Source organism: Pseudopipra pipra, chromosome 2 (assembly GCF_036250125.1).
Source record: "Pseudopipra pipra isolate bDixPip1 chromosome 2, bDixPip1.hap1, whole genome shotgun sequence".
Classification (NCBI taxonomy): Eukaryota; Metazoa; Chordata; class Aves; order Passeriformes; family Pipridae; genus Pseudopipra; species Pseudopipra pipra.
The window spans coordinates 38398203-38410482 of record NC_087550.1 but is presented as its reverse complement, the minus strand read 5'-3'; the positions used below and the strand labels follow the sequence as shown (position 1 = coordinate 38410482).

The 12280-nt window shown below is 43.3% G+C and overlaps 1 protein-coding gene across 1 annotated transcript; it reads left to right on the top strand.

Annotated features, from left to right (window-relative positions):
• The first annotated feature begins 14 nt into the window (after positions 1–14).
• GPR83 (G protein-coupled receptor 83) lies at positions 15–6749 on the top strand. The gene is given in 8 exon segments (XM_064645091.1): positions 15–2773; positions 2775–2852; positions 2854–2888; positions 2891–2988; positions 3707–3832; positions 4813–4946; positions 5760–6307; positions 6310–6749. Coding segments are annotated over 8 exon segments (1242 nt in total). The 5' UTR covers positions 15–2615; the 3' UTR covers positions 6375–6749.
• Positions 6750–12280: the final 5531 nt, after the last annotated feature.

The window sequence follows — 12280 nt, the reverse complement described above, 5'->3', positions numbered from 1 at the left end:
ACAGTTTTCAGTATTGAAACTGGAAAACATCCTAGTGCTTTCAACTCTACTAGGAGAACTAAACCACGAATTGCACTGTTATTAGTTATAGTGTGTGGGAATGAATTCTGCCTTGTAATTCAAGAAGTACCAAGCAGGACTAGTCTAATGTTATACACACATCTTAGCAAAGATTTTAGTAAAGTATAGATTATTAATAGGAATTGTGTCAAAGGTTCTTTTGCTCTTTTTGATGACTTTTTTTTTTTAATTACCTGAGTTCATGATCCATCCATATAGCTTTATTTCAAACATTACTTTTAACCTCAGAAATTGCATCATTTCACAGATACCTTTTACAAAATCCAGATATAGCATACCAAATCCTGACATTCCTGTGCAGCTGCTTCCTTTGCTGTCAGTGGGTGTTGGGAATTGTGGAGCAAGGGAGAAGTTGGGAGGAGCAGGTACCAAGCTGCCAAATCTACGACAGCCTGTTCTCTAGTAACAACCACCCATAGGTGAGCTGTTTAGACAGCTAATACTGGGGAATGTTTAAATACAAACTAAATCAGAATGACGTGAAACAGAGAAGGGCACACCAGCAACATGGCAGAGTTCTGACACAGGGAGCTTCCACTGGGCTTCTTCCATGACCCTTTGTGGGTATTTCTGGATAGCTTGCACGGTGTGTGGTTGGACCATCTCCTTTGGATCACAAGCTCAGAGGAGGGTGGGCTTGAGCTCAGTGGGAGGAGATTCCCATCCTCCTGCCAGCAGCCAGGAGGTGAGAAGACCTCCTGCTCTCCTGGATGTACCTGGTCTTCAAAGCGAATGGCAGCTCTGGTAACACATGCAAGGGTACTCTGCTAGAAATGAAGAATTAGGTCAAGGAAGGTAAATAGACAAAAGTAAACATTTTTGCTGGAATATGAGTTATAGTACGTGGGAACAGGATCTGATAGATGTGGAACAGTAAGAGCTGGAGTTTTGAGTGTCAGAAGGCAGAATGCCCTTATGCACTGACCAACAGCAATTAAAAGGAGGGGTACTTGGGAGCTACTGGAGCAGCCCAGCAAGAAGGGGGGCATATGCCACCAACCCCTCTTTTCTTATCCCAGAACCATACGAGAACACTGCCCTGTCCCACTGTCTTCCATTTTCTTGGGCCTTTATGTGAGACTGGGATCTCCTGACCACTTCTGAGTGGGACACATATTTATTTCTTCTATCTGAATGGCCAGAGGTCACTGCCACATTATCAGGTCCAGCAGGTTCACTGGAAAGCTTCCTCTGAGACAGGCAAACTGCCAAAAGAGCTCGAACTGAACAGTTCTGTGGAAGAAATAGGCCCTGGCAGCAGTTTGCAGAGGAGCACTGTGGGCTGGCCATTCCGCCTGTCCTGCTGTGTACAACTCCTGTGATGAAGAGAAAGCAGCCTGAGCTGTTCACTGGGGGAATCACAGACATCTTCTGGAAGTGTTATTTTCACCAGTGAGTGACCAGCTTATAATACAAGCTTTTCAGATAATGGTCTTCTAATTAGTGATTAAATAAAGTCTCTTATGTACAAAACTTGCTCTGGCTGGAGTTAGTGACACCACCCAAGCAGATCTGTCCCCAGCAGCAGGGTAGCACCCTACATATGCGCTTGGGAAGTGGCACATCTTTCTATGCTGTGTAGGATTTGTGGTTCTTGGTCTCCTGGTACTGATTTTCTATTTCCTACTATGTTTTGGGAGGAAGGCAGAGGGAACACACATGCTGCCATCTCGTCAGTGCTTGTGTTCAGTGTACAGGTGCCTGTTGCTTTGGATACTGAATTCCCTGGGCTAAGACATCCATTCCTGTCCTCTGTCCCATATAATCACTTCTTTGTAACTACTCTTAGTTACTCTAAGTAGTTACAAACCCTAGAAAAGAGTTTCACATCAAACTTTCATTCCCTTGGCCAAGAGGAAATACCAGCCAAGGGAAAACTTCAGTATTTCTCTATCTCTCTGAGGGGAAAAAAGGTCTTTGGAAAAATACAGTAGGTACATTAAGCCAGCTTGTTATTCACAGGTCATCTCTTACCCCCCATTCTATGCTTTTCTATTCTATATAAGTGTCATGCTGTGAAATAGGCTGAAAACTTCCTGCCAGACCTTTAAACCAGCTCAGATTTGACCTGTCCTGGAAGTTAGCAGAGCTGGCACATACGCAGCTGGTGTATAAACAGCACAGAATTTCCATGAGCTGGGCCACTGGTAAAGAAAGATTCCGACAGCTGAAGAGATTGATTTTGCCTTTCCCACAGATGTACTTGCCTTGGAGTAGCGCCTGGGGGAGTGCAACTGCATGGAAAAGCAGCACGTCAGAGCAGAAATGCCATGCAGCCCAATGACTGCAGAAGATCGCGGCTCGGAGCTCGCCCGGGGGTATAAAGCTGGCTGAAAGAGCAAAAGTAGAGGCGAGCTGAGCAGGAGAAGCAGGCTGTGGAAGACAGGAGCATCCACCTGCTCCAGCTGCTCGTGTGCCGTGTTTGCAGCCTCCGAGCGCTCGGGCTGAGCGAGGGGAGAGCGGCTCTGCCCTCTTGCAAATGAGCTGTTTCCGAAGCTGTTTCCGAATTGGAGGAGCAGAGCGACGTTTCAGAGATGTTGTCCTGCTTCGTCTGGCTCACCCTTCCCAGCGTGGTTAACGCCTTTGTGATCCCAGGGAAGTTGCCCCTCAATGGGAGCCTGGAGAAGACTTTTGTAATCCGGAACATCTCGGGTTTCTTTTCCTGGGATAATGACAGCCTGGCCAACTGGCAGAGACAGGAGCCGGTACGGAGCAGAGTCACAGAGCATCACGGTGAAAGCCCTGCTCATTGTGGCGTACTTGCTCATCGTCTTCCCTCTTTGGCAACATCCTGGTCTGTCACGTTGTCACAAGACGAAGCGTATGCACTCTGCCACCAGCTTGTTCATTGTCAGCCTGGCTGAAGCTGATATCATGATCACCCTCCTCAACACACCTTTAACACTGGTAAGACTGGGGCAGAGTTGCCAAAAAAGCACTTCCGTGGCCTTTTCCTCTTTACACTGCATTAAAGCAGTGAGTAGATGTTCTGCAGATACCTGTCCACTCCAAATTACAGTCGTTGGAGTTGCCTTTGGAAAATTGCACATGTATTTTTTTTGTCTTAATTCCTGTTATCTAGTTGAAGATCTGAAATTATTCATTTATTAAAAGTGGCCTTGATAGTACTTGAACAATAGTAACCTTGCAGTGATTACTTAGTACTTTGTACTTTCTCTTCTCTGAAGTATTTCCAAGGTAATAAATACTATGAATCTCTTGGGAAAAAAGTAAAATGCTCACCATCATTTTACAAGCTGTGTTGAAAAGCTGTAGTTTGCATTGAAGTGAAATAGGATGTACAGGTCAGCCCTAGTCTGTAAGGAGGGCTTAAAAGAACTTAAAATGTATTGACTCAATAGTTAGGCTGCAGAAGGATACACTGTGAATAAAACAGAACAAACATCTTTGGTACCATGCTGCTATATTGTCCTGGAGGATATTGCCAAGCCACTGAGCAGCACTAACCTGCCTCTTCAGAGTTCAGAAGGCAGAAAATTATACAATTATACAAAGAACTTGCTATCTCAAAAGTGTCTTTTACAGAGCACAAGAAATTATGTAATGGGCGTGTATCTGTAAGCAGTTGTGGGAGTGCACAAAACTAATGATCTTCTGGTTTCAGGGTCGTTTTGTGAACAGTACTTGGGTATTTGGGAAGGGGATGTGCCATGTCAGTAGGTTTGTGCAGCACTGCTCCCTCCATGTCTCTGCCTTGACCCTCACAGCCATTGCTGTGGACAGGCCCCAGGTGAGAGCTCTCTGAAGCCACGACGGAAAGCTTGAGAGGGCATAAGTAAACAGAGAAAGGATGATTCCATATCTTTTCCTTCTCAGCTCCCAGGACAGGGGGACAGTCCTTGCTATCAGATGGAGAGAATAGTTTCGAGCCTGCAGCAAGGTGGGAGGTGGGAGGTATCCATTGCCTTGCGATTGCTTCCAGCGGGGTAAAGGGAGCTTTTGTGTGATAGATAATCCAGTAGCTCTCAAACAAGGAGAAAGTTGAAGATCCTGTTAGGAATTCACATGGACAGCTCTCCTCTGGGGTAGTTTGTCCAGTAGCATGGCTGTAGGGACATCCCAGTTAGCTTTCTCAGCTCCATCTCCTACTGCTCTGGGATGTCTCACCCCTTGTTACTCTGAATACTGGAGAGCTGACTGTAGCACACTGCTGTTTGTCACAAGCAGGGCTGTGGCTTGCTGTTAATAATGGGCTCAAAACTGGGGACAGTTGGGCATTATCAGTTTGGAGTCACCTCACAACTACACAAAACAGTTGACAGTTGGCATTTTCTGCTAGAAAGATTGTTTCCCAGGGAGGTCTGGTTAAGTCACAAGCCTTTGGTTCTTTGGGTCACTAATACTGAAGAGTCTGGGACTTTTTTTCTCCTCTGTTTTTTTGTTTGTTTTTTTTTTTACTATAAAATAAACTGAACCTGGAAATGAACATGTGTCAAGACTTGGTACTGCTGGTACCCAGTCCTTCTCATCTAGATGCAAATACTGAAATTTGAGAGTTGGACTGGGATCTCACTTGACCCATATTCATGCAGGAAAAATTCAAGTTTTTATGTACAGTTTATAGTCAATGGGAGCTGTGTGAAGACTCTACTGCATGCATGCTGAATTTCCACATTAAGTAATAGATTAAAGGCTGGAAGATTGTATGAAAAAAAAATTTATTTTTTCCTGAAGTGTAATAAGCCTGAATTTTGGTTTTATTTTGCACAGGTTATAATGCACCCACTGAAACCTCGCATATCTACTGGAAAAGGTGTTATTTACATCTCTGTAATCTGGATCATGGCAGCTTGTTTTTCCTTACCACATGCTATCTACCAAAAGCTCTTTACCTTTGAATACGAGTAAGGAAGTGCTTTGCTTTCCTCCAAACTCTCCCTTGGAGGCCAAACTCTCAGCGGTCTTCCTTTGGGATCTTCTATTGAAAGCCTTTGAGCATATGTCAAGGTCAGCCAAATATGGATCTAGTCTATAATTTTCATCTGGTTCTTTTTGCTGTGTCTGATATCCTGCCCTTTCCATTTTTAATTATTTTATCTTTATTATGTCACACTAATCACATGAAACAGGCTAAAAGTTAAAGGGTCTGGCCTGGACCCATTACCATTATGCATTGGCATTTTACACCATATATCAATCTGACTTATTTGGGCAGACCAGACATGGGAATAAAAAAAAACCTTAAAACCCAACAGGTTTTAATCTACTCTTTAGCCCTGGGAAAGTAGAAAAATCTGCCTCAGCTGCTTGTTCCATAAAATGCTGTCAAGAGCCTTAATATTTGGAAAGCGCTTTAATGAGGGAAAGGTCCCTAATATGTGCAGAGACTGTGTTGCTGTTTGCCAAAGAACAGAAAATAAAAACCTGCTTATGTGCAGCTTGAAATTTTGTAATTGATGAAATTCATAATATTATTTTAAGGTCATGAATGCCCGTGAGAAATTACCACCACATTGCTCACTGGCTGCTCTATGGCTCAGATCCTTGGACAGCAGAGCTCTGCTTAGCTCTGACAGATATCACAGATAAACAAAGGATTTGCTTCCAGGCTTTATGGCAGGAGCCCTTTCCCACTTACCTCCTTGTTTCTGATGTACTTCTCCCATCGTGCCCAGCCGTATGTCCTCTCATCCCCTGTCCCATATCTCCATTTGCAGTGAGGAAGTTACCCAGTGCCTGTGTCTGCCAGATTTCCCTGAGCCTGCTGACCTCTTTTGGAAGTACCTTGACTTAACAACCTTCATTTTTCTCTATGTCCTGCCCCTTCTGATCATCTCTGCTGCCTACATGACAGTGGCAAAGAAACTCTGGCTGCGCAATGTCTTCGGGGATGTCACCACTAAACAATATTTTGTCCTCTGCAAAAAGAATAAGAAGACCATCAAGATGCTGATGCTTGTTGTCATGGTCTTTGCAGTTTGCTGTTTTCCCTTGAATTGTTATGTCGTCCTCCTCTCCAGCCAGACCATCCACACCAACAATGCCCTGTACTTTGTCTTCCACTGGTTTGCAATGAGCAGCACCTGCTACAACCCCTTCACCTACTGCTGGCTCAATGACAGCTTCCAATCAGAACTGAAGGCTTTGCTCAGCATGTGCAGAAAACCTCCCAGGCCCACAGAACAGAGGCTTCCCTCCACAGTCCCATCCTACCAACTGGCTTGGCCAGAAAGTGGCAACTTCAAGAGGTTGCAGGTCTCCCATATCCTTCCAACATCCAGTCAGGAAAGACAGACATCTCTGCAGTGGAGCCAATAGTAGCTGTGAGTTAAACAGTGGCCCTGGGAAATCTGTAAGGGCTGCACATAGATTTGGCAAGAGCTAAAATGGTGGAAAGATGTGGAGCCCTGTCCTACTTACGGACTGTGCAACCACATGTGATAAAACCAAGAAGGAGGTTAAGGTTCTGCAGGAAGCAGTATGAAAGAGCTGCATGTTTGATGCAGGCTGATGACAAAAGCGTGGAGCCCCTAACTGGAACTCTTCCCAGGAAGGAACTCTCTTTGTCAAGGTGACTTTGGACTGGCTTGCAGTATGGGACTGTCTGCATGTATGTCACTGTTATCTGCATGACTAAGCCGTTTTACCACCAGGATTATGTGTGTGTTTTGCTGGTACTTAAACACTAAAGAAACAATCTAATCACATCAGGCCTCTCTTCTCTTTTCTAAGTCTCTTCCTAGCAACATGAAAATGAGATATAGACCTTTAGGATGCTGGCTTAGATCAAGTGCAACTGGTTAGGAAAGTATCCTTTCTGAACCAAGGTCTGAAAAGTCAGTATCTGTTCAGAATGAACAAACAGCTGTACTTCACAAGTTCTTTTTTTTTTTTTTTTTTTTGGTGGAAATACCCTTAAAGAAGTGGAGGATATGATGGACATTAACGAATAGAGGGGTCTCTTACATCACAGGCACTTTGTCTAAGGTAAATTTGAGGAAAAATGGATGCCTAGTCTTTGCTTAAGTAGATGGCTTTTCTTCTAATAGATAACTAAACCCAAAAAAAGCTACTTTGGAGAAAGCTGGACATATCATCCACAGTCGGAGAATGGATAATTAAATGCTTCTGTGAGTTTGGACTAGGACCTTTTGATCAGAACATCTTTGCATTAATGTCAAATGTCAGCTAAAGGATCCCACAGTTCTACTTCTTTGCTTTTGAATGTTACTCTCTTATCCTGTAAAGCACCTGTATACTTGTCAGTTCAGACATTTGGGACATTTCATCTCAACTAAGATGTTAGCTCTCTGAAATCAGTTTATAAATGAGTGGCTTTGAGAGAAGGGATGATATCTCTGATAGCAAGTAATGAAAGTGGAACATTTCTCTGCAAGTTATCCTCTGGTGATTGCACAATTTTGGTGCATTTAAAGATAACTGAGATGTGTCCTTTCTTGGGTGGCTAAGAAAATTCACACGACTGCAACTGTCTGAAGTAGTTTGCAGAACCTAATGTTCTTAGTAGAAGAAAATATGGGTTTGAATAACAAAAAACATGGTGGTCCAAAAAACTCTACCTTATATTGCACAGAAAAGCAATAACTCCCTGTGCTGTGGAAATTAGTTTGAACATCACACCAGGGTGCCCCATTCAACTTGCAGCAGTCAGCAATGACGTGATAAAAATCTTTTATAAATGAAAAAAAAAAGAGAAAATGTTTTTTCCCTAATTCCTGTAATAACGTTACATTTCTGAAATCATTTTAAGCCTTGTGGAGGACTTTCACACCTGCATATTTAAAGACACTGAAATAGCAACCACTCCTTGCACCTAACCAGTCTTTTCACAAGGTGTTATCAATCTCTCACTGTGAATCCAGTGCTATTTTACTGCCCTTTATCAAGGCCCCCAGAGTTCAGAGTACTTTGTATCACTGATCTGCAGAATCAAACCTTTCCTCCTGCCTTCTTTGAACCCTTATGCCAAATCCCATTTCCTCCCTTAGCATTTGCAACGCATCAGCCCTGAACTGGTCAGGGATTTAGATTAGATGGTCATTGTAGGTCCCTTCCAACTGAACTATTCTATTCTATTCTATTCTATTCTATTCTATTTCCCAAATGTGCACAGCCCACAAACAATGCTCCCCATTCCAGTGATAGCAGATCCCAGCTCTTTACTAGCAAATAAATCTTTAGGAGTGCTGAATACCTCAGTAAGATGTTCTTTCTGAAGCCGAAGAAAACACCTTAAGACTCATCATTTTTGAATGCAGTTATCACCCTTCGAACTGCTACACATGCAAGAACCTTGCTGTAACTCCAGTAGGCAAAATCCTCAGATGCCCACTCAAATAGTCTAGGTGGGTCTGAGCGGGGCTACTGCAGTTACAGCTCTGGATCCTGCACCACTGTACCTGGTGGCAAATCCTTCTCCTCCAGCCTCTGCTCACAGCTTTAAAATAGCTGTTTCCCAAGAGACTGAGAATAACTATTATTTGCATTTGACTTATTCATAAATCTCTTGAGTGCTGGTGAGAGAGACCGTAGCCAGCTCTGCTGCTGACACAGTCTGCCAGCCTTGCATCGAAGCCATGGGGGTGTGAACAGTCTGCCCCTGCGAAGGTACCTATGTAATCTAGCAGCTCTCAGAGGCTTGGCTGAGGGAGAGGTCATATCTCCCCATAGCCTCTGGGTCTGGTACATTAGGACTGGGTAGCTTGTTCTCTTATTTCCTGATCTTTGTGCCACCAAAGGGGGATTAGGATGGGATCCTCCCCTGCTCTACCCATTCTGCACAGCCCAGCAGAAGGGCAGCCCCTGCTCCTTTCTGGGGGTGACACAGGGGCCTGGGGAGAAGGTTTGAATTGGCATTAATGACACAGAAACAGGGAAATTCTTCAGCCCATTCTTTCTTCTTCTGGGAACCATGTCCCCCCTCAGCCTGTCCTCTGGTTTGCAGGATTGAAGGGATTTCTGTGAGTCCTGGTGCCGTGAAACCTCCCACCCCTTGCCTTAGGCTCAAAGCCTTTTAATGGTACTTAGAGAGGCAGGGGTGAAACCAGTCATCATTACCTCTCTGATCAGGAGAAAAACTGCCTTTATCCACAAAACAAATCAGCACCTCCTGGCCAACTGCCCATAGTTTATAAACTGGGCATGGCATTCTATTGTATGGAATATCCCTTTGGCTAGTTCGGGTCAGCTGTCCCAGCCATGCTTCCTCCAGCTTCTTGTGTACCTTCTGCAGAGCATGGGAAACTGAAAAGTCCTTGTCTTAGGGTAAGCACTGCTCAGCAACAACCAAAACATCAGTGGGTTATCAACATTATTCTCATACTGAGTCCAAAACTGTGCCAGCTACTAAGAAAAAAGTAACTGTATCCCAGACAAAACCAGGACACCAATTAAATAACTAAAGGCCTACAAATGATTTCTAGCTCTAAGGTGTCAACCCACTCATTTCCATAGCATGTAGGGCTAGCTCCATCTACAGCAGACCAGGTATGACTCCGAGCCCCTAAGGTCACAGGGATATGGAGATTTTAAGACATGATAATTATATTTCTTGTATGCTTTTTCAGTTAAAACCACCATAAAGTGACAGGTTGGTTAGAGGTCACCAGTTTTTAATAGTATGAAGCTAAAGATGTATCAGATGTCCTAAAAGCATGTCATCAGAGTCTCTGAAGGTACAAAACTTAGTGGGGTTTGTTGGCAGGATATGTGGTAGGAACCAGCTTGTTATGGTCACATCCCTACTGCCTCCTGGGAGCTGCTCTAGAAGTGAACTGTTCCCAGTGCCTTGCCCAGAATTTGTTTTGAAGAAGCCCAAGACAGGGCTCAGGAATGATCTGACACTTGAACAATGTGGACAGCAGACACTAAACCCTTCTGTTGGGTCCCTGGTATTTCTGTTTGGCACTGCAAACACATTCCTAGACGTCAAACAGACAAGCAGTTTGAGGCTCTGTTTCTCATCCTGCAGTTCAGACTCCCAGTACAGATGTGCTGTTCTGAACTATGCAACAGAATGTATTTCTATCATCCCAATTTAGCCCAAATAAGAAGGAAAAAGCAAACAAAACCACAATTCTTTTGTTGCTGGTTGAAAAATTCCATTTCTGTTAGTTTAGGTTCATGAAGTTTGTAAGTGTGCAAGAGCTAAAGCATTTCAAAATGTAGCACAGACAGAGTGAGCCCAGGCTATTTTCATCCCTGGACTGGTTACCCATTCAAATGCTTTCAAAGGCACCTACCACTTTCCCTGGACTTCGTGGGGAAGCAAGAATGTGACTTAAGAGGACTAATTCAGCAGGTCCCTGAGTTGGATGGGAGTTCATTTGTAGGCAAGGAATTTCGTTTGCATGAAGGTGTTTGGTTAATCTCAATGGTTATAGAAAGTTTGACATAACTTATCAAAAAATCTGAATAAGCAAAAGAGAGGATGTCAACTTTACCATCTAAAAAGATTAAATAGTGTTATAATGGGAGTTCTGTGTCACAGTCCTTCAGGGGAGAGTTGATAACATGAAAATGTTTTGAAGCAAATAAATTTTTGAATACTTAATGATATAAAGCCATAATAGATTTACTATTTTCATTACATTGTCACTTCAGAAATATATTTTTTAGTGTTTAATAAAAGTAACTACTTTTTATTATTATACTAGTAATTTAGTATATTAAGTCAAATATTCCATTATGAGGAAAACGCTCTTCCAGAGCTTCCAGCCATGCAGCCTGCAGGACAGTAAACCACAAATTATCCCTAACATACAGCTAAATTTTGATTTGTGCCACTCTTATGTGGTCTGTGCAAAGTGGTGCTCAAAGAAAAGATTTCTGAAAAAGTTTACTCCAATGACACAGCTCTGATTCCTACCCCCTTCTGTGACAAACTCATCTCTTTTTTACTGAACTATCCCACTGACATGGCTACTGGGACACAATCTGTTATTTGTCTGTCAGCAGTATTTTATTCATCCAGCAGCTCCACTTTTTTCTGTGAATCAGGGATTATTTTGCAAACACGGGTGTGCAGGAAGCCAGCGTGCCAGGCTGTGTGCAGTGCTGCTCCATGAGCTGTTGGATGCAATATGGTCAAGTTGCAAAAGGGTGATAAAGGACAGAGCAGTCAGAGACTAGTGATCCAGCTCAGTCCCCCATGTTCGTATGACACAGCATTCCTGTATTCCCACATACACCTTTATGCTCCTACAGGATCTCCCAGCTCATGGGCAAGGTGGTGGGGTTGAGCTGCCTCACTCTGGGCTTTACAGATGTCCCTTCCAGAGCAGGTGGCTGTACATGGCTTCAGTGACATTCTCCCTTCAGGCAATCTAAAAATCCAACCAGTATTCAGCATCATAAAACCAGCTTACATTTCTTAATGGGAACTCATTGAAGAAGAATAATGAATTATGAGCTTCCTGTGGGCTGTGCACACTGTGGAGGAAGTTCAGCTAATTAGTCCATAGGGCACAATAATTTATTTTGATTATTCATATCAGCGACATGACATTCATTATTGAAAAATAAAGTTTTACCCAAGTGGCTTCCTTCTTCCAAAGCTTTAACTCAGATAGACAGAAGCCACCAGAGACAGCAGACAGTGGTGGTGGTGGAGGTGGGGATTAAATCCTTCCTAGCACCTCCATCTTCAAAAAACCACTCATGACCTGATTTCTGTCTTCCTGTTCACAAAGTGCAGCCAGGACATCCTTTGTTCATAGGCTCTTTTAATGCTCATTTAATGGGGCTCCAGGCTTGGGCACTAAACTAGTCATCAAAGCTCCTACTAAAACAACACCCACTGTTCCCAGTAAGTAAAAAAAAAAAAAAAAGGCCTAAAATATACTTTTTATTCTAAAAGTGACTGGCAACATCCACATGAGGAAAAACAGCGGGATACAGCTGCTTTTAGAGGCACACCATCTGCTAATGAAATAAACATTTTTACCGTCTCTCCGCATTTTAAATCACAAGTTTTAAATCACAAGTTTTAAATCTCACAAGGAAGCTAAGAGCCATTATAAGGCAAAGAGCATGCAGAGGCACTAGTTGCAACTCTCGTGCATTTGGAGGACAATTAATATCCAAGTGATGGAGAGATAAGGGTCAAAAAAGGATGGCATGGACCAAAGCTGAATCTTAACATTGCCATTTTACTTTCTGGCGTATTTACAACAGGACAGATGCATGTAGCTGTTTCCAGAAAAAGTGTAGTGACAAA